Source organism: Oryctolagus cuniculus, chromosome 10 (genome assembly GCF_964237555.1).
Source record: "Oryctolagus cuniculus chromosome 10, mOryCun1.1, whole genome shotgun sequence".
NCBI lineage: Eukaryota > Metazoa > Chordata > Mammalia > Lagomorpha > Leporidae > Oryctolagus > Oryctolagus cuniculus.
The window spans coordinates 88,865,801-88,888,212 of NC_091441.1; the positions used below are offsets into that span (position 1 = coordinate 88,865,801).

The following is a 22,412-nucleotide window of genomic DNA, read 5'->3' on the forward strand; positions in this document are numbered from 1 at the left end:
TTCATTCGGTTAGATGTTCTGAAGGAGGCTTTACCTATATGCTCTATAAACTGCAGCCTCTGTGTCCCATAGTTTACAGAGAGGAAAAGTGACAGTGGTTAGGTGCAGCCCATTTTTTTTTTCCTATCAAAGATATTCACCTCCTTTCTTTCCTGTACTTACTTACCATGTGATTCTTTGGAAACCACCTAGAGCTGTTACGTGGTGGCAGTTCTGGAAAACAAACACTGTTTTCACCACTACTGAATGAGTGGCTGAACTTGAGGGACATGTGGATGCCCTTCGCATCAATGTTCACTTCATTTTCTTATTGTTGAGTTATTGAAATAAACAAAATACAATGAGTAGATACATAGTTCATACCATTCTTAGGCAAACATATTTACAAATTAAAAACAATAAGAATAGCGGGCCGGTGCCGCGGCTCACTAGGCTAATCCTCCGCCTAGTGGCGCCGGCACACCGGGTTCTAGTCCCGGTCGGGGCGCCGGATACTGTCCCGGTTGCCCCTCTTCCAGGCCAGCTCTCTGCTGTGGCCAGGGAGTGCAGTGGAGGATGGCCCAGGTGCTTGGGCCCTGCACCCCATGGGAGACCAGGAAAAGCACCTGGCTCCTGGCTCCTGCCATCGGATCAGCGCGGTGCGCCGGCTGCAGCGCGCTGGCTGCGGCGGCCATTGGAGGGTGAACCAACGGCAAAGGAAGACCTTTCTCTCTGTCTCTCTCTCTCACTGTCCACTCTGCCTGTCAAAAAAAAAAACAAAAAAACAATAAGAATAGTAAAACCAAATTGAAAACCATAATTTAATAGATAATACTATTTTATCTAAACAGAATCATCTCTGGAAGTATCAGTGTGGAATATCTGTTACAACAAAGGTTCTGTACAATTTGTCCTGCCTGTATAACCTTTGCCTGTGTGAGGTGATTCCACTCCCCTCACATGGCTGCTGCTCCTAGCATGATTCATCTATACCCCACCTCTATTCTGAGGTCTTGGGACACAACCACATTATTTAAGTGGTAAGGTTGCCTCTTTTAACCTGATACTACCACAACTGTAAGTGCAAACCAGAATGCAAGTACAGAAATTTCATGCAATTATGAATATTTTAGATGCCATGTAGCTGATCCAGAGAATACTAGAATATTTATAATGAGTATTGTCTAAATAAAATAAAATATGAACAGTCTTGGGGTGGGTGTTTAACCTGGCAGTTTAAATAATTGTTAAGATGCTCACATCCCATGTCAGAATACCTGGATTAAATACCTGTCTCTGTCTCTTAACTCCAGGTTCCTGTCCATGAAGACCCTTGGAGGCAGCTGTGATGGCTCATGTAATTAGGCTCTTGTCACCCATGTGGGAGAACCAAGACTGAGTTTGTGCCTCCTGGCTGCAGGATCTTTCCATCCCCAGCCATTAGGGTCATTTGGGAAGTGATCCAGCGATTGTATTTTTTCTTGGTTCTTCTCTTGCTCTGACTCTGTCTCTCGAAAAAAAAAAAAAAAAGTAAAATTAATTAAGTTTTATCAGAAACATTCAGACCCTAGAGAACAAAGGCAGCAGTTTAATAAGGAAGTGGTTAGTATTCTGTCCTCTGCAAATAGATTGGCTATTCCCTTTGCTGGGGTGCTCTTCCTGTAGAGTGTTGCATGGCTCACACCCTCCCTTGTTTGGGCAGTTGTTCACTGTCACTGCTGTGAGAGGTCTTTCCCTGATCACCCTATTTTGGGTAGCAGTATAATCAGCTTGACTTCTTAGTCTGTCCTGTTTTTCTTTTGAACACACATCACCACCTGGCATGTTGCTTATTTTTGTTTGTCTCTACCATTAGAAAGTAACCTCCATTGACAGAAGACTTTGTTTTAATTACCACTGAATTCCCAGGGCCTCACATCATAGCTGGTAAAGAGCTGTTGAATCAAGGAATAAAGCCTATCTCTCAAACCTTCGTTCCTTTTCACTGCATCTGCAATCCTGATCTCCAACTGGTTAAAAGACTCATTTTCAAAACTGCCCCTACTGCATCTCCTCTGTCCCTCACTGGGCACCTGTAGTCTTTCCTAGAACTCCTCTTATGTTACTCAAGGGTACCTCTTCATGTATGTTCTTTGGTTATATCAAACTGCACAATGAGTTCCTTGAGGGCAATGTCTTTGTTTGATTAACTGAATGCATAAGGTAGTCACACATGGTGATCACCCTGAAACTGATTTTTGGTTCTAAATATCATTCACTCCTATTCTACAGTGTCCTATAGTGTGATATGACACTGGATTCACACAGCAGTATAAGACAGTATAATCTTTTGAGACTGAATTTTTTGTGGCCAACCTTATGGTAATAGTCTAGAAGAAGAAATTTAATTTAGTTCAGCTGAGGTTTGCTCATTTCCATTATGTATAAAACTCTAGTTAGATATCTGGGTGTCAGCAGTGAGGAATATGCTGCCTTTGGGGTCACTAACTAATGGAGAAGACAGAGAAAGAGACACAGAGATAATTTTTGTACATTCCTTTGCCCATTCTTTATTCAGATATAGGATATGATGTGCTGTCTACTAGATTTGGGGAAAACTCAACATAGGCACTGCTGATGGCCTGGTGCTAGTGGAAGAGATACAGTACTAGTGATGACTACAGTTAATGCAGCAAGGGAAAGGAAGGCTGATGTAGAAGAATGAATGGGGAACCTGCCTTAATCTGAGGCAGGGAATATTCTCCCTGAGGCAAGACATTGAGCTGGAACCCTAAGGAGGAGTGGGCTTTAAACATGGTCAGCAGAAGAGAATAAGTAGGTGCAGGGGGTTCTGAAGTCTGAGGACCTCATAGTGCTCTGGGAGCGTGAAGTAGAATAGAGTAGTTCTGGATGTAGTGCTTCATGGAGGAGTAGAGTTTGGATTTTGTGCCTTTGAGATGGTCTTCACTGACAGGTACATGGCAGGGCATGAGGCAGAGGTCCCAAGCTGGAGAGCTGCCTTCTGGTAGACCCTGAGGTGGCAACCTGTCGATCTGGCTTGGAACTAGGGCTAGGTTGCAGGATTGAGAAAGAATCTCTCCAGCAGAATTATCATAATCATAAAATACCTGTGGACCACAAGTCACAAATTCAAAACATTTGCCAGCTGAAAATGAAATTGTGTTAGGTTTAAAAAGTGAATAGTGTATAAAGAATTAGCTAAGATAATTTTTAGCTAATAATTCTTAGCTTAACATTTCCATCAATTAAAGATCTTTATCATTAGCACGGTGTGCCAGCCTTTTAAAGCAACTTAACACATGGAATCACAGATATCTTTTCAGAAAAAAAATTAGGTAATTTGTTAGAAAAATGTTACAAATTATATTGCGTTGACATCACTCAATTATAGCTACATTACCGAATTACACCTGTTTGGCACAGAAGCGGAGAATTTATTAGCAGATCCTCCATTAAAGCTAATGGCAAATACAGCTCTGAAGCTGTGTGAATCCACTGAATGTTCTGTAAGAAGTGTTTTTCCCTTTGGGACTGTACCCAGACCTTGACAGGGCAAGCCATGAGGGCTTTATTTCTCATCAGGTTTGGGAACACTACAGCAGGACTGTTTCTTCACGCAGGCTGTGACACTGGGGACAGCTGGCTGCAAGAGCCTGTTCAGACACGTCTTTTCCAGCCTCCTGGTAGATGACCCTCGTGTCAACAAAGAGACACTGCAGAGCTGTGGCTTTCCCATCACTGGCTTACCTGCATTTTAGTTCTCATTACCCAGCCATTATGCTCACTGCCCATAGCCACCTCTGCTTATTGATTTGGGACTTGTGCCAGTTTCTAATTGTTTCCTTCAGATTGAGTTTGCTCCAGATTGCTGACTCTTGTCTAGTAATTTCTCTCCTCCATAGTGTACCTCCTCCTAGAATACCCTCTCTCACTAATCACTGATTTCTTGAGTAGCCAGAGAAGCTGTGGGTTTATCCCATTGACTCATTTCCAAGGCCATGTAAGCTATGGTGATTTTGTAAAAAAGAAAAAATAAAACGTAGTTGGACCTTTAGAGCACATTTTAAAAAATATCCAAGAATCTGACTTTTTTTCCTATTCCCCCTTTTCCTCCAAGGAGATGTATTTTGTCTGTGGATGTATTGTGGCATCATCTTTGTTAGGTAACTGAGAACTGCTTCAGAGGCAGGGAAGGTTGGAGAATTCTGTGTGTCACTTTGTATTCAAGGTCTCTTAAGTATTTATTTTTTTGGTTTCCTAAAAGCTACTTACTTTTCTGGATGGATCTGAATGAGAGTCCTTTCCTGTTTAGGATGGCAAGGGGTGTACCTAATGCTTTTCACTCTCTTTGTCTGTTGTCCTTGTCACTCAGCATTCCCTTGGTGCAGCAGAGTATTTCACAGTTTTATATTTGTCACAATGCCATAGCAGTTGTATCACAAAGCAGCACAAAACCTAAAAGTTTTCCATTTTTGATTACTTTTTATGCAGAATAAAAAGCTAACAGTCATCTCAATTTAAAAATAATAAACTAAAAGAATGATCAGCCTTTTAATAGATAGAAGATCCTTGGACCCTTGTAAGCATGGATATAACATAATAGTGCAGTGCAGCTCTACTAAAGGAATGTCCTTGCTTGGTGCCACTGTGTGACCAATTAATCACAGAAAGTGAAAGTGAGGATTTAGAAACTCTTAGTTTGGCCGAGTAAGTGTCTGTTGAAGCTAGTCACAACAAATTTGAACTTTTACTTTGAATTCTTGTATTTCTTTTTAATTTTTCCAGGGATTTGTTTTCATTGTATTTTATAAGTATATTTTTCTGTGGCAGACTGGGGGTAAAATCCTGATCCTTCATCACAGATCATTTGTATAACACTTGCGTGTTTAGGTTAAGAACAACTTATTGGTTGGGCCAGTTACCAAATATAAGTGTTACTTGCATTTCAAGGTTGTTGCTAGGATTGATAAGTCATGGGTAAAGGTACAGGACCTGTGCATCAGGGTTCAATGAAACTATGACAGCGCTAGAAAGAAGTTGAATGTAGTGCTAGGTGCATAACAAAACTTACTAAATTGTGTTTACCATGATTAGTTATTAAGTAGAATTGTCATATGAGTTATCTCCTATCTGAGGGGTCTTAGAAAACAAAATACTGTGAAAGCCTCATTTAAGGCCTCCATTTATAAAGCTCTCTTGGGACATGGACTTGAAGGAAAACCTTATATTTAAATTTCAACAAAAGTCTTTTCTCAAAGGTGATATTTTTACTGGTTTTCTCAACCCTGAATTTTTGATGGTGTTTGGAAATTACTAGAACATGTGTACAGTGAGCCTCTATGTAAACAGATGTGCATTCTCATTCATCATTAGATGCAGTGTATTTTGCCCTTCCTCATGAATGTTGACTCAATTTGGAAACCTGGTCACACACAATTTCTTGATAGATTTTCTCAAATTAGCATCCAGAACATTTTACAGAATGGCTTTAGATTCCTCCACCTGTTTGCATGTGTTATATTTCTTTTCTTGGCTTAAGATTTGCATATTTATTATTCATGCAACAAACATCCATCATGGACATTTTGAGAACCTGTCATTTGTCGACCCAGTGGCAGTAGCATCTCAAAAAATGGAGGTGTTGTAGTTGGTGAGACATGTGAGATAGAAATAACCCAACAACAATAGGAACTAGAGTAGAGTCCTCTGTGGAGCCAAAGAATGGGGTGCCTTGTAGGGATTTAGAAAATGCCATTGTCATCAATGGTTTTATTTTCATAAATTCCTCTCCATGGAGTTTTAAAATATTTTATTTGTTTATATTTATTTTATTTGACAGGTAGAGAAACAGAGAGGAAAAAAGGGATGGGGAGGGAGGAAGAGACATGTTCTCCATCCACTGATTCACCCTCCAAATGCCTGCAACAGCTGGGATTGGACTAGGCCAAAGCTAGAAGCTCAGAACTCAACCCAGTCTTCTCTGTGGGTGGCAAGGGCCTAGATACCTCTGCTAGCTCTCAGCTTACGGGTTAGCAGGAAGCTGAAATTGGAAGCAGAGCCAGGACTTGAACCCAAGCACTCTGATAGTAACTCCCGGACTGAATGCCTACCTCCCTAGTTTTTAATGCATCTTTTCTGACATTTTGATCTCTGAATAGGGATGTATCTCTTACCTGATGGTCACTTACAGTCTCTCTGGACAGGCAGCAGTTGAGATTTAAGGTTGTGGCCTGTATATGTATAAGTACTGAAAGGGTCAGTATCCAAACTCACACAGTGGATCTTAGTGGCTTGGAAGAAAATCTCAGGAACAGTATTGGATCACTCTTAGAAGAGATGCCTGTGCTTGTGATACCACAGAGGGTGGCAGTAGCAGAGGGATAGTCTGCCCAGCTTGCTGCAGCTGGAGGTGGAGGAGCTTGTCTTTCAATGTCTGACTCTGAACTTGTACCTTAAAAGTTTCTGTTTTGAAGAATTTCAAATATGTGCCAACAGAGAGGACTAATTGTATGATAAGCATGCTTGTGTGCATCACCCTGCTTTAATCATTAACAGTATTTTGCCAGTCTTGTTTCACAGACTCCATTTTCTTTTCTTTTTTATTATGAGTGTTTCAAGTATATCCTGGATATCACATCTTGTCACTTGAATATCCTTCAATGTGTATCTCTAACTGATAAGGATATCCCCCTTTTTACTGAAAACCCGTGCCATCATCATAATTACTGTAATGAATAAAAATCCCTTGATGTTTTCTAATACTCGCATGTCTAGTTATCTTGTTGTTGCTGGTTGTATTTGCGGAGGAATTCAAATGAGAGTCACACATTGCACTGAGTTGTTAAATTGCTTAAGTCTCCTTTATTTTCTAGTAGTTCTTTTATCCCATTCCCCACACTGTCTTTGATGTATGGGAGAAATTGGATCATTTGCTCTAAATTATGAACTTGTCTGTTTGCTTCCTTGTGGTAGTGTTTAAGTTCTTCCTCTATAGAAGAACAGAAATACCCTTCCTTCCCATCTTACCTTCATAGCTGAGGCCTTTATAGCAAAAGACAGGTTATCAAGAGAACAGCATAGAGATTTATTTGGCACAAATTTTATGTGACGCAGGAGCCTTCAGAGGGAAATAAAACCCTGAGTAAATGAGTAAACTTGTGTAATTTTCATGCTATGTTTGATGAGGAATTGGATAGTTCTTAGAAAAAATAGAATTAGAGATTGGGAGTATGATCTAATCAGAATAAATTGGGGGCAACTTAGTAAGGCCTATGTTGGTACTTCAAAAAGTTCATGGAAATTGAAATAAAAGCTAAATTTGTTTTGTTGGGAGGAAAATCTCTTGAAACGCGTAGTATTTTTTTAATGATACCTATTTTCTGTGTATATATGAATGTATGTGTAGATCTCAAAACTTCTTTGCAGGATGTACTTTTCTCTGAAGGGAGGAGAGATCTTCTACTTTGCTTATGGCCCTGTTTAAATACTGATGGAGTTTGTGGACTCAGACGCTTCCATAGCCTTGGGGATCATGACAAGAGCCGCTGGTGATCACTGATGTCATCCATAAGAGTGTCAGTTGTTAAATCGACAATGGGAGTCACTGTGCACTTACTCCCCATGTAGTAGCTTGTCCTTAATGAATTGTACTAAGAGAATTAACTGTAAAACTTGTCTTCAAACAGTACTTTATACTTCGTGTGTCTGTGGGGGTGCAAACTGTTGAAATCTTTACTTAGTATAGAGTTGGTCTTCTGTATATAAAGATAAATAAGTAAAAATGAAACAATGAAGAATGGGATGGGAGAGGGAGTAGTAGGTAGGATGGGAGTGGGGGTGGGAGGGTAGATATGGGGGGAAGAACCATTATATTCCTAAAACTCTACTTATGAAATTTGTTTTCATTAGATAAAAGCTTTCTTAAAAAAATCTTTTCACTGAAAATAAGCTTATCTTTCAATTCCACTTCCCATAGACTTGTTGAGGTACCCTCTTAGTTGGTGAGATTCTACTCCGTGGGCCTGCGTCTTCAGAGATAAGGATGTCCCTTTCCTCCAGGTGAGGCAAGAGCATTTTTTCACTGAGGGTCTTAGGATCTGCTTCAAGAGAAGGTCAGAAAAGTCCTTCTTGGGTTTCATGACTAGCTTCAGGGCAGAAGGTCAGAAGGTGAGAATGACTTCCCTCCTTCCACTGTTTTCTCAAATGCCAAGGTGCTGTATTTTGGGGTGGTGTGTGCTGAACTGTGTCCCCTCTGTAGCCTGGTATTTAATCTAGAGTCTTGATTAGATTTAGAGATTTTTGGGGGAAGGAGCAGGAATAGGTGGTGCTATACATGTCAGTGGGAAGGACATAATCATGTATGTCCTTTTTAGTGAAGATAAGATTCAGTACTGTGGTCCAGTGTTGTCAGCCTTTTCTTCTTTTAGGAGTTCTCCATCATGCTCACAGAGGTGGTTTTAGTGTTCATGGATGATCGTTGCCTGTCTCTTAATATAGGCTTCATTTCATCAGGGACTGCAAAATGGCAGTTTTTCTAATCTAATATTCCCACAGCATTTACTACATGAAATTTTATCAAGAAATTTTACTTATGATTTGGATATCCTGAAATGCAGTTCATATAGTCAGAAAAGTATTTTTTACCATATTTTTATTTTCAGATTCATGAATAAATAATAACTCTCAATTAGTAACTAGTGAGAGTGAGGATATTTTTATACTGTCATTTTGAATTTTATATATTCAGAATATTTTAGTTTTGAATTCATTTCTGTCATTAATCTTTTGATGCCTGTGTTTTCCCATCTTAGGCCTGTAGGAAGTATTCTTATTCTGTTTTTCATTGTTCAGCATTTACTGTATAAAATGTTAAATATAGGGGCCGGCGCCATGGCTCACTGGTTGATCCTCTGCCTGTGGCGCCGGCATCCCATATGGGCATCAGGTTCTAGTCCTGGTTGCTCCTCTTCCAGTCCAGCTCTCTGCTGTGGCCCGGGAAGGCAGTGGAGGATGGCCCAAGTGCTTGGGCTCTGCACCCGCATGGGAGACCAAGAGGGGGCACCTGGCTCCTGGCTTCAGATCGGCACAGCACCAGCCGTGTTGGCCATTTGGGGAGTGAACCAATGTAAGGAAGACCTTTGTCTCTTCTCTCTCTCTCTCTCTCTGTCTATAATTCTACCTGTCAAATAAAATTTAAAAAAATGTTAAATATAGAGGTGGACATTTTGGCACAGTGGATTAAGTGCTCATTGGGACACCTGGATTCTAGACTAGAGTGTTGATTTAAATCTTAGCTATTCTGTTTGTTACCCAGCTTCTTTCTGATGCATATTTTCTTGTATCAAAAGAGCTACAGCTTCCCAAACAAGGCAACTGGAGGGTATTGGTGATGGATGAGTCTTGAATTGTTAATTTGTTTAGTTTTTTTCCCACATTTTAAAAATGATATTATATCTGTCTATGAAACTAGATGTGTGTGCTTATCTTAATCAGGAAGGAAATGTGAACACCAGCTATTGTGAGTTCGTCTGATTTCTGTGATATTGGGAATTCTATCAAGAATAAGAAAGGCTGATTAGTATCTATGATCACACACAGGTAGAAGAAGGTCCAGTGGTCGTGTTAATAGATGAATAAGAGAGGGAAGAGATGTGCAATTCGGGACATGCTCAAGCTGACTTACCTCAAATGGTAGAGTTAGAAACATACCAGGGGATTCCAATTCAATCCCATCGAGGTGGCATGTACCAATGCCATCTCACTAGTCCCAGTGATCAATTTCTGTTCACAATTGATCATAATGATAGGACTAAGAGCCAAAGGGAGTACATAAACAAGACTAGTGTCTGCAAATACTAGCTGATAGAATCAAAAAGGGAGAGAACGATCCAACATGGGAAGCGAGATACACAGCAGACCCATAGAATGGCAGATGTCCTAAACAGCACTCTGGCCTCATAATCAGCCCTTAAGGCATGTGGATCCGGCTGAAATGCCCATGAGAGTATTTCAGGCATGGAAAGCCAAGACACTCTGGGGGAAAAAAAAAAAAAAAACTAAATGAAAGATCTCCACGAGTGAGATCCCAGTGGAAAGAATGGGTCATCAAAGAAGGAGGTACCTTTCTCTGAAGGGAGGAGAGAACTTCCACTTTGACCATGGCCTTGTCTAAATATGATCAGAGTCAGTGAACTCAGGGGGCTTCCATAGCCTTGGCAACTCATGACAAGAGCCTAGGGTGATTACTGACACCATAAACAAGAGTGTCATTTGTTAAGTCAACAACAGGAGTCCCTGTGCACTTATTCCTCATGTAGGATCTCTGTCCTTAATGTGTTGTTCAATGTGAATTAATGCTATAACTAGTACTCGAACAGTACTTTACACTTTGTGTTTCTGTGTGGGTGCAAACTGTTGAAATCTTTACTTAATATATACTAAATTGATCTTCTGTATATAATGATAATTGAAAATGAATCTTGATGTGAATAGAATGGGAGAGGGAGCGGGAGATGGGAAGGTTGCAAGTGGGAGGGAAGTTATGGGGGGGGGAAGCCACTGTAATCCATAAACTGTACTTTGGAAATTTATGTTTATTAAATAAAAGTTAAAAAAAAAGAAAATGGTTCTACTGACAGCAAATGCCCATACTTCATGTGTAAATATTTTTACAAATGTATTTATTTACTTAAGAGAGATAGAGAAAAACTGGAGTTCTCATTCACTAGTTTACTGCCCCAGATGCTTGCAACAGCCCAGGCTCAATCCAGGTCTGCCATATGCAAGGCAGGAACCTTGTTATTTGAGTCATTACCCCTGCCTCCTGGCGCCTGCTTTAGTGGGAAGATGGAGTCAGGTGCTGGAGCCAGATATCAAAGCCAAGTACTTCAGTGAGGAATGCAGGTGCCTTAGCCACAAGGTCACATTGCCCATGTGTAAATACTGAACATAGAAGCAACAGAAGCCCTGAACATGTCTAGTGTCCCTTGGGTCATGAACACACTGGCTAATTCTGTGTGGACTCCTTATTTTAAGTAAAAACTGATGTTTAGAAAACTCTGTGTGCTTCAATTCAAATATGCTGAAGTACGAAGAAACAGCACTGAAAAATTTCTCATTTGTGTCTATTTAACAAAGTAGATAAAACATTAAAAATATACCTTTCCTTATGTCATTCAAAACAGCTATTAGCATTGTGAACAGATAAATAAATTTTTGGTTGATCTGTTTATCTGTTTTTCCTAAATTGCTCTTTGTGCAAAATAAACTTTGCACAGACCCTGGTGGTCCTCAAGGGTACTTCTAGTCCAATGGGTAAAGAACATAATAGTCCAGGAAATTCTCTGGGCCTGTAAAACTTGATTTAGGTGACAGGCTACAGTAGACATTAGTAAAATCATTGTGCTTCTGAGCTCTGTAATGTGGTGATACTTTTATTATGATTTAGCAAATGCAGATGTTCTGGTTCATGCACAAAGTTTCATTTCTAAATTTTCTTTCTTTTGAAAAGGTTTTTAATGCAAGACAAGAAACTGTCTTCTGAACATTACATTTTTAATAATTTTTTTGGATTTTTTTATTTAACTTGTATTAACTACTGTTATCAAAAACAGTGCTTAATTTGGATATTTAGAGGGGAGAGTGAAGTGATATTAAACCTTGTTGAAGATTGTAAAAGGCTCATGCAGTCCAAAAAAATTTTTTTTAAAAAACATTGTTCATCGGGTTTCAAACTCACAGGACTTAGCTCATTATGATGCTCCTTATTTGCTCTCGTAAGTTAAGTTCCTTGACTTACCAAGAAGAACCTGGCTTTCAGAAGAATCTTTGAGTTGGCAGTAATATTCTGCTCTAAGTGCTGCTGTGGCTCATCACTGAAAATCTCTTCTAGGATATTTTAGAGCCTAGAATATAAGGCAGCAAAATATAAGAAGAATTCTGAGTAAAAATTAAGTTTAAGACTTTCTGTGTGGGGGTAGATCTCCCATAAGGACTTTACTGTGTGTCTAAAGGAATATTTCCATAAAATGTCAGAAATTCTGATGTTTCTTACTTGCAAGAAGTGTAATCTTTGAAAATAGTAGTGCTAGAAGCAGCAGTAGCAGGAGTTAAACTGAGCATTTGCCGTGTGCCTGGTTACACTTCAAATGCTTTTCATCATTATGTCAGTATCTTGGAAATTGCAGTCCCATTTTGGCAGCTATCACAATTTTTGCCATTTTACCAGATCATCTTTACTTCTTTAATTTTTTCCTTTAAGTGAATCCCTTTAAATTATAATGGAACTTTCCCAAATACACACAAATAGATAGAATATTATAATGAATTTCCATGACAAACACATCAACAGTACAGGCTTCCTGCATGTGCATTTTAAGAGTTTTACAGAGTCTGTGAGTTTGGAAATTCCTAGTGACTTATGAGTAATAAGTTCTGCATCATCATCATTATTGCTCTGTTTTTTGAGAGGCAGAGAGAGCTCCAGTCTGCTGGTTTATTTCCCAGATATCCACAACAGTTGAGGCTGGGCTGGAGGTAGAGCAAGGAGCTCAATCCAGGCCTCCCACATGGGTGGCAGGAGCCCAATCATTTGAGCCATCACTGCTGCCTCTGAAGTTCTACTTCTGCAGGAAACTGGATTCGGGAGCTTGGCATTGAATCCAGGCATTCCATTGTGGAAGATGGTTAAGACTAACCACTGGGCTAAACAACCTCTCATGAGCGTCTGCATTTTTATTTTATTATGAGGCCTGCAAGTTATTTAGCTGATCAACTATTAGATTCAATAATGAAGACCTTTGCTGTTTTCTTCATACTGTCTTTTCCCTCTCCCCTTTTTTATATTTCTTTGTCTTGTTTTCTGTCTTATGATATATTTTAAAGCAAATCAGACATCATTTCACTTCATTCTCATATATTTCAGAATGCATCTCTCAAATGTATTGGTGCTTCTGTACTTAAATACAATGCAGGCCGGTGCTGCGGCTCATTAGGCTAATCCTCCGCCTTGCGGTGCCGGCACACCGGGTTCTAGTCCCGGTCAGGGCGCCGGATTCTGTCCTGGTTGCCCCTCTTCCAGGCCAGCTCTCTGCTGTGGCCCGGGAGTGCAGTGGAGGATGGCCCAGGTCCTTGGGCCCTGCACCCGTATGGGAGACCAGGATAAGTACCTGGCTCCTGCCATTGGATCAGCGCGGTGCTGATCACTGTCCACTCTGCCTGTCAAAAACGAACAAACAAACAAACAAAAAAAAACAATTCCATTATCATATCTAGTAAAAGAAATAGTAATTGTTTGCTGTTATCTAATGCTGTTTCACATTGGAACTTTGCCAAATGACTTGAAAATATCATTTACCATCCTTTTCGAATTCCAATAAAGTCTGTACATTGTATTGCATTTATCCTTTAAGTCTCTTTATCTCAAAAAATCTTGACAATATTCCTATAGTCTTGTTATAGAAACCATGTCCTGTGGGAGGATACATATTCTGGTTTCTTGTGGTGTTACTTAGCTTGTTCTTCCATCCCTCATATTTCCTATAGTGGCAATTATCTCTATGTCTACATTTGATTTAGCCTAAGTGTTCTTGGCAAGAATGTTTCATAGAGAGTGTGCTTCCTAACTGCATTCATCAGGCGGCATTTACTTTATAACCACTTTGAGTGATGTAACATACAATAGATTTTGTGAGAAATAGCCTGAACAATCCATTTTAATGTTCCACATTATTTTTTCATATAATGGTCTCTCCAGTTGATATTGCTGCTTGAATCAATGATTTCACTAAGGGATTGCAAAAATTATAATTTCTAATTCCATTATTTCTTTTTTTTATTTTTATTTTTTATTTTTGACAGACAGAGTGGACAGTGAGAGAGAGACAGAGAGAAAGGTCTTCCTTTGCCGCTGGTTCACCCTCCAATGGCTGCCGCCGCCGGCGCGCTGCGGCCCGTGCATTGCACTGATCCGAAGCCAAGAGCCAGGTGCTTTTCCTGGTCTCCCATGCAGGTGCAGGGCCCAAGCACTTGGGCCATCCTCCACTGCACTCCCGGGCCATAGCAGAGAGCTGGCCTGGAAGAGGGGCAACCAGGACAGAATGCGGCGCCCCGACCAGGACTAGAACTTGGTGTACCGGTGCTGCAAGGCGGAGGATTAGCCTATTGAGCCACGGCGCCGGCCAAATTCCATTATTTCTTTTGCATTTGTTAACTAGACTTTTCCATTAAAGAACCTTCCCTCATTAATTAGGAATGTTAAGCAATGATATTGGTCATCTTATTGTGCAAGTTATATATATATGTGTGTGTGTATGTATACACACACACATATATATGGAATTAAACACACAATTATTAAAATAAAAATAATTATTAAAATAAAAAGAAAACCACTCTTTACAATCAAATGTCAGTGGCATACTGTCTGTACTGTATGTACCAGGCTTTGGGAAACACTGTTGTTTTTCCATGCTTTTCAGATATGGAAACTGGGGCATAGTGAGTCCAAGCAACATTCCCAGGGTGGATCTTGGTCTAGAACTCAAGTGCTGTGGCATCATAACCGAGCATAACCACAGCAATCTCATAGTACCTCTCTGCATGGCCAAATTTTGCATTAAGAAAAGGCAGATGGTCTTTGCCATGGAACCAGGAAAATTAGAAAGCCCAGAGTTCTCAGATAATTGATCTGTGTTCTCATTTTCAACTGGTGCTGCCTCCATGACCAGGGTGATTTATTGTGCTTACAGGTTGAAATCAATAAACTGAGCATATTAAAGCCTCAACTGACCTAATAAACTTCCCATATTTTCCCAGCGTGATGCTCTTGTAGCCTTTGGATGAATAGTTTTTAAAAGAAATTTTTTAAAAGAAAAAAATTATTCTAAGTTAAAACTAATTTATAATTAGTTAAAACTCATCTTTATAAGACAATAGATCCAAACCATGATTGTATAGTGTCCTTGAGAAGTTAATAAAGTATAATCCAAACATTTGTTTGGGAAACCTAGATGTAACTTTAAACTCTGAGTGCTGTCCCTGACCATGTCACTTGATTTGCTTTTCTTCCTCAGTGAGATACAAAGAGTCATGCTGAAGACCTCTGCTGGATTTTTGTCTAGTGGATCATGTGTGCCAAATGTTATTCAGGAACTGGAAGAGTCAGTAAACATAAAGAGATGGAATTAAGGTTAATAACATACTGAATTTAGTCCAGCATATCGAAATTTTGTTTCTACAATGTAATCAGTATAAAAATTATTGACAAGATAGTTTACATTTTGTTTTCCACAGTAAGTCTTTGCAGTTTGCTTGTATTTTAGCCTTAAAACACATCTTACTTTGGACCATCCATATTTCATGTGGCTGATAGCTACTCTATTGGATTATGCAGTTCTAGATTGAGAATTGGCACACTTTTAATGTAAAGGGCCAGAGGGTAAGCATTTTCAGCTTTATGGGCCATGCCGCTCTTCTTTTTTATCAAAAGCAGTCCTAGACAGTATGTAAATAAACAGGAGTGACTGTATTCCATTAAAACTTTGTTCAGAAAAAAATAGGTGGCAGGGCATACATGGTGGGCTAAGAATTGCAGTCAGTTTTGGGTGTGACGGTGAGTGTGTCAGTCAGTTGACTCACCATCTCTGATGCCATAGGCTTTCTCCAGTCCACTGAGGGCTTGAACAGGATGAAAAGCAAAGGAAAGGTAAATCTCTCTCTTTTTCCTTCCTTCACATAGGGGTGCCCTTGGTTCTTGGGTCTTGAGAGTCAGACTGGGACTTGTGCCATTGGCTCCTCTGGTGCCAGGGTCTGCAGGCTAGGCCTGGAACTACATCATCTTTCCTGGGTCTGTAGCTTCTCTAGTTTGCAGACAGCAGATAGGGGCCTCCACTGCCTCCACATTCCTACGAGTCAGTCCCTCACAATACGTCTCTTCTTGTATATGTGTATTTACTCTCTTGGTTCTGTTTTTCATGAGAACCCTGACAGATAGACCATGTGTGGACTCCATTCTGGTTTCCCAGCCCCTGTTCTAGGCTGTTCCTTTTAGCCCTCTCTGCAGCACAGCAGGTCCTGTGTCTGTAGCTAACTTTTTAGGCCTTTTAGCACGTTTGCTCACTTTTGGTGTCTTCCTTTGTCTAGCCTCCAGGCATGGATTTTCTTCACTGCTCCTTCTGGTTTTGCTGTACAGAAAGGATGTAAGGTGAAGAGGATGCTTCAACTCTTGGGCAGTGACCCTGTTGATAGATGAGGAAAACAAAAAAGCTCAGGGGCTCTGGCCACAGATTGCAGATATAAAACATTTTTAACAAAGATTTATTTATTTGAGAGGCATAGTTGGAGAGAGAGAGTGAGAGAGAGCGAGAGCACTTTCATTTGCTGGTTCTCTCCCTAAATGGTCACAACAGCCGTGAGCCTGGAACCCCATTCCAGTCTCCCACATGGATGGTGGGGCTCAAGCATTCAGGTCATCATCTGCTAGGCACATTAAAAGGGAGCTCGATTGGAAGTGGAGCAGCTGGGATTTGAACCTATGCTCACATGAAATGTCAATGTTGTAGGTGGCAACTTAACCTGGGGTACCACAACAGTGGCCCTAAGGAGTGTAAAACTTACTGTACACATGTACCTTTTACCTTGTGAAGAGTCACCTTTTGCTTGTGTGACTCCTGTTTCTTATTCTAAAACAATCTGTGAATCCTTCCTATCCACAAAAGACTTATGGAGTCTCCAAGCTCTGGAAGGTTCCTGGCTTCAAGAGGGAGCCTTGAAGATGTTAAAACCTTAACTGTAACCTTTGTGTGGACAGGTTATTATTGTACATAAGCTTCTATATTTCCAGCATATAGGTCAATTCCTACCCATAGGAGGTCCTCAATATATATTTGTTGAATGAATGAATGAAATAATGCCAAAGCAGCTCTCGCTTTGGACTTCCATCTCTCAAATCGGTAATAAGTTGGTTTCTAAAACACCTTCTTACCTTCTGTTGCTCAGAAATGGCATGCCCAGATGCATCAAAACAGTGCTGCTTGATTCACTCACCTGCCATGAGCATTTGAGCAGTTAGTTCCTGGTGACCCAGCACGTCTTGATTTATTGTTCATTTGATTTAATTTACGCAAGGTGAACTTGTTCGCTTTTTCTACCAGCACTCTGGCTGGATCACAGTTGGTGGTGGTCCCCGGGGAGTAATCCCAGGCATTGTCTCTCACTCATCTTGGGGACTGCCTCTTCGGTATAATTCTCATGTGACTGTCTTAGAGAGAATGTAGGCTTTGAAGCTGTTTTTCACATGAGCTATAGTGACCTGCAATTCATAGCGCTGGAGTAGGGTTACCAACGAGATAGCAGTATTCTCACTTATGGGTAAAATGTGGCACTGTTTCTGGGAACTCTGAAAAAACAAATTGAAACAAAACCCATACCCTGAGTTCTATCACTGTGCCTTTTAACTTGAGATGGTAAGTACTGTAGATGAAATCAATTTACTGGAGTTGAACAAGAAAATGAAATAGAAAAATTTGAAGCTGTTTGGCAGATTTCTGTGCCTCCAAAAATTACATGTGAATTAGTGTGAAAGTAATCAATGGGTTTTGAGTGTGAGACACATATGGAGTTCTGTCTTTCGGACAGTTGGGGTACTCGGATTTGCATTCCTCAGGCTTTGCTAAAAGTGCGATGATGGCTGAAGAATCTGGGTGGGAACCTGTAAGACCCTGTGAGTTCCCATTTTACTGGAGGCTCTGGAAAGGTGTCTGAATTTTACAGTGATAAATTTTAATGACTTCTGTTTGAGTATCATTAACAAGCTTCTGGTGGTTAGCAAAACTTGTAAACAAAGTCATTTTGCCAGTGCAGATAGGGTTTATCTACCTCTGAATATAACCTTGAATCAAACGAATTGAAAAGATGAATTTTGCATAAAGTCCCTTTTTGCTGAAATGGAAAAACTCTTGAGGTTTTGTGGAAGTCTGTCATTCTGCTCAGAACCCTGCACTGGCTGCTAGTCCACTCCAATGACCTTGAAAATGAACAAGGAGTCCCTTCAGCTGCCCGGGATCTTTACCCTTTCACTTTCCTGGGTTTTCACTGGTCCCCCTTCTCTCACTTTCCTCCTGTCTTATGCTCCCCCCTTGATGTTTCTCAGACATATCTTTCCTAGGGCCTCTGCACAGACTTTGTCCTCTGTTTTGAACATTCTCAATCTTGGCTTACAATCTGCCACTTTTTTTTTCTTTGAAGATTTATTTATGTATTTGAAAATCAGAATCATGGAGAGAGAGAGAGAGAGAGAGAGAATGAATGAATGAATGAATGAATCTTCCATCTTCTGGTTCACTCCCCAGAGGGCTGCAGTGGCCAGGGCTGAGCCAGGCTGTAGCTGGGAGTAGTAGCTTCATCTGTGTCGCCCACATGGGTTGCAGGAGCCCAAACACTTGGGTCATGCTCCACTGCTTTTCCTAGGCCATTAACAGGGAGCCAGCTCGAACAGGTGCCCAGATAGGATGCCAGCGTCACAGGACAGGGCTTTAGCTGCTATGTCACAACACTGGCCCCCTACCCCTACATTTTACTGCAGTTTCTCAATGAGGCTACCAGTCTGGCAGTATTTAAAATTCCTGTGTTTCTCCATCTTTCTGATCCCTCTAATATTGCTGTATTTTTTTCTTTTTGTCCTTGCTTTTAACTACCCAACATACCATTTAATTTAGTCAGTTGGGGCCAGCGCTGTGACGCAGAGGGTTAATGCCCTGGCCTGAAGCGCCGGCATCCCATATGAGTGCCGGTTTGACTCCCAGCTGCTCCACTTCTGATCCAGCTCTGCTATGGCCTGGGAGAGCAGTGGAGAATGGCTCAAGTCCTTGAGCCCCTGCACTCATGTGGGAGACCCGGAAGAGGCTCAAGGCTCCTGGCTCCTGGCTTTGGATTGGCGCGGCTCTGGCCGTTGTGGCCAACTGGGGAGTGAACCAGTGGATGGAAGACCTCTTTCTCTGTCTCTACGTCTCTCTGTAACTTTTTCAAATAAATAAAATAAATCTTAAAAAATTAGTTATTATGTTTACTGTTTATTAGCTGCATCCACACCACTAGAATCCAAGTTTTATGACTACAAGGGTCTTTGTGTGTTTTGTTCAGTGATGTGTGCTATAGGAGTTTATCTGGTGATGGAAATGTATATGGCAGATGCTAGCTGCATGTGTTACCTGAGCACTTTTCATGTGGTTATTGAAAATCCCTAAATTTTAATTTTATTTAATTTTGGTGAATTGAAATTTAAGCAGCCACATGAATGAAGCTAGTGGTTACCTACCTTATTATGACATTGCAAATCTTGAAAGTTAATTGAATGGGAGGCTGGTGCTGTGGCACAGTGGGTTGATGCCCTGACCTGAGGTGCCAGCATCCCATATGGGTGCCGGTTCTAGTCCCTGCTGCTCCTATTCCAGTCCAGCTCTCTGCTGTGGCCTGAGATAGCAGTGGAAGATGGCCCAAGTCCTTGGGCCCCTGCATCTGCATGGGAGACCCGGAGGAAGCTCCTGGCCCCTGGCTCCTGGCTTCAGATCGGCGCATCTCCAGCCCTTGTGGCCAACTGGGGAGTGGACAATTGGATGGAAGACCTCTCTCTCTGCCTCTCCTCTCCGTGTAACTCTGACTTTCAAATAAATAAAGAAATCCTTAAAAAAAAAATAAAGTCAATGGAAGGAAGGAAGGAAGGGAGGGAGGAAGGCATCTCTAGATTAGAAGGTTGCTTCTTATACTTTAAAGGAATCATCTGGGGCTCTTGTAAAAAATACAGATTCTAATTCATGAGGTCTAGGGTGGGGCCCAAGAGTCTGTGTTTCAACAAGCTCCAAAATGATATATCTTTCTATTTTAAGTAGCAAGACCACAAGACTAATACTGTCTTGTTTTGTGTGTGTGTGTGTTTAATGAGGTAGGGCAGGAAGTTCCTCACTTCCAGGATAAGAGAGATTGCTAACAATTACCTGTTAGACCCACATAACAGCAAAGACCACAAAAAGAAAAAAAAAATGTTGCCTTATCCATGAAAAACAAAACAAAACAAAACAAAAAACAAGATTCTCTTTGTACCTTTTTGTTTTAAATTGGTTGAATTTGGTTGTGGTTACTTGAGAAAATTTTTTCTTCATTTCAGGTTTTTGTTAAATGCCTGATGTCTCTCCTTGACTTGCAGTCCATTTCTCCAGGTTGCTGAAGATGTGTGCTAGTCACTGCTCAACCATAATTTTCAAGTGGTTTTGGACGACTCAGTTTTACATCCTTCTGTTACCTGAGGTAGCTGGCGAAATCACACTCCTACAGTAGGAAAATCTCATCAATCTTTTTCATTGTTATTATCACATTGTTCATCTACAGAATAAACATCACCCAGGTATTCCCTCAGGGAGGAGTTTAAATCTTGTTCAGAAGCCGTGCATTGCTGCAAACCCGTGGTTGTTCTTCTTAATTATCATGTGCTCTTTCCCAGGTGGATTTTTGTCAGCGTGGTAAATCTTGGTGCAGATCAATTCTAGGTGTTGTTAGTATTTAACAACAATTAAGGTACTGATGAATATATGTAATATTGTCTGATTTATCATTCCCTTATAGGCTCTTCACACATATATCAGAGGCACAATTTACAGTACCTGTCAGGAGATAAAGGATAATATCATTTTAAAAACTTGCCTTTTTTTTTCTCAAAAGAGAATAAGAAATGAGTGTATTGCATCCCTGTGGCAGAGCCATAGTCTTTCTCACTCATCAACTGTGCTCTGGCTGATCTGGGCCTCAAGTAGTGGTCTGGTACCCCAGGGCTACTCACTGGCCCCTAGCATGTTCTCTCTGGGTTCTTCCCTCTGCCTGGAATGCCCTCTCCCCTGCCCCTGCCCTTTCCATGCCTTTCCAAAGGGAACCTTTTCAACCCTCAGGGGGTGCCAGCAGCAGCAATCACAGCAGCAGGCAATATGGAGGGGTTGGGGTATATGAGGCACTGTTCTAAGCGCTTTACGTGCGTTACCTCATGTGGACCTCATTACAGCGTTGCAGGCTTGGAGTTACTATCCTTCTGGCACATAAACAGAGGCTGCTAGGAGCCAAGCGACTTGTTGTGTTTCATACAGTGAGTGGAGGAACCTCAGTCTAAACACAGCCATCTGATTGTAGACTCCTGGCTAAGTCTTAAGCCTTGCTGCCTGGATTTCTCCTCCTTGGGGCTTTCTTTCTTTATCTTGTTTGCTTTAAGGCAAATGAAGCAAATGTTATGAACAGAGACCTGGGGTCTGAACTCATAGCATCTCTCCCTAGTCATCCCCTAGCATTTTGTACCTATAGAGATCATTCCTCTTGCTTTATGGAGTAACATGTTTGTCCTCCCTGTTCAACTGTCTTGGAGACAGAGAGGGGCTGTATCTTACTTACCTTTGTATCTCTAGAGTTTGCCTGAGGTGTAGAAAGCTATGTCGACTTCTCTTAACTTGTGTTTCCATATAGTGCATTTTATGTAATAAGGATGGAACCTGAAGCAGTGAGCAAATGTCATCATCCTACAAAATTAGAATACTCAATGCAGTGTGTTTAGTTGTAATAGTCTAACTGAGTAGACTCAACTGAAGCTAAAACCTTTTAAATTTCAACTTTACTGCTTTGGAGTTGAGCCCAAGGCTCTACTGAAAGCTTCTACTTTTGCTCAGTACAGTGATCATTGTTTAACAACTTGTGCTTCTGAAAACAAAAGTGTGCATCTGTGTGATCTCATGTGTGCATGTGTCTGTTCATTATAAATTTTACTGATATAGTGGATACAGAGCATATGATTTATAAATAAGAATAATCAGTGCTCTTTATTATAAATTCCAGATAGCTAATAGACTCTGCCAAATTTCTTATATCCATAGCCAATATATGTCTGCACTTGATGAACAAGTGCTATTATTTCACATAGATTGTATAACAGTTTTTAATACTGGAGGAATGTGTCCTCCATTTTTATATGCTCTTCAGGGTATAACAGCTACAGACATGGCCCACTTTCAGTTAATCTATATATTATTCATCACTCCCAATCAACAAAACATATCAAGTCTTGATCTGTAACATTTGTCCATTTGAAATAAGTCAAGGCCTATTTCAATCTACCAATGTGATTTAACTGAAAGTAAAATTGAGAACAGATGTACGGTATTATTCTGTTATACAGTATTTCCACTCTGCAGACAGAACAGCTGCAGATAACCTTAAAAAGTATAGATAATAGTAAAAGAATTAGAGTATAATGAATTTCATGGGTTTAATACCTTTATAATATTTTTATTATAAATTTTGTAATTGGCAGTTATATAGTGACTTTAAGTAAGGCATATGTTTAATAATTGGCTTGCAAAATTTCTGAAATTTAACCATGGGGGGTCAGCCTCTAAGAGATGACTCTG

The 22,412-nt window shown here is 40.6% G+C and overlaps 1 protein-coding gene across 13 annotated transcripts in view; it reads left to right on the forward strand.

Annotated features, from left to right (window-relative positions):
- The window catches only part of FHIT (fragile histidine triad diadenosine triphosphatase), a 1,583,000-nt gene that overhangs the window by 206,750 nt on the left and 1,353,838 nt on the right, over positions 1-22,412 (forward strand). For 4 of the 13 annotated variants that reach the window (XM_051852260.2, XM_070050657.1, XM_070050656.1 and 1 more), the window contains one exon: positions 20,138-20,277. The exons of the other annotated variants lie outside the window; for them this stretch is intronic. In XM_051852260.2, the coding sequence (XP_051708220.1) occupies positions 20,200-20,277 (78 nt within the window). In that variant the 5' untranslated portion in view covers positions 20,138-20,199. The remainder of the gene's footprint in view (positions 1-20,137; positions 20,278-22,412) is intronic. 13 annotated transcript variants of the gene reach the window in all.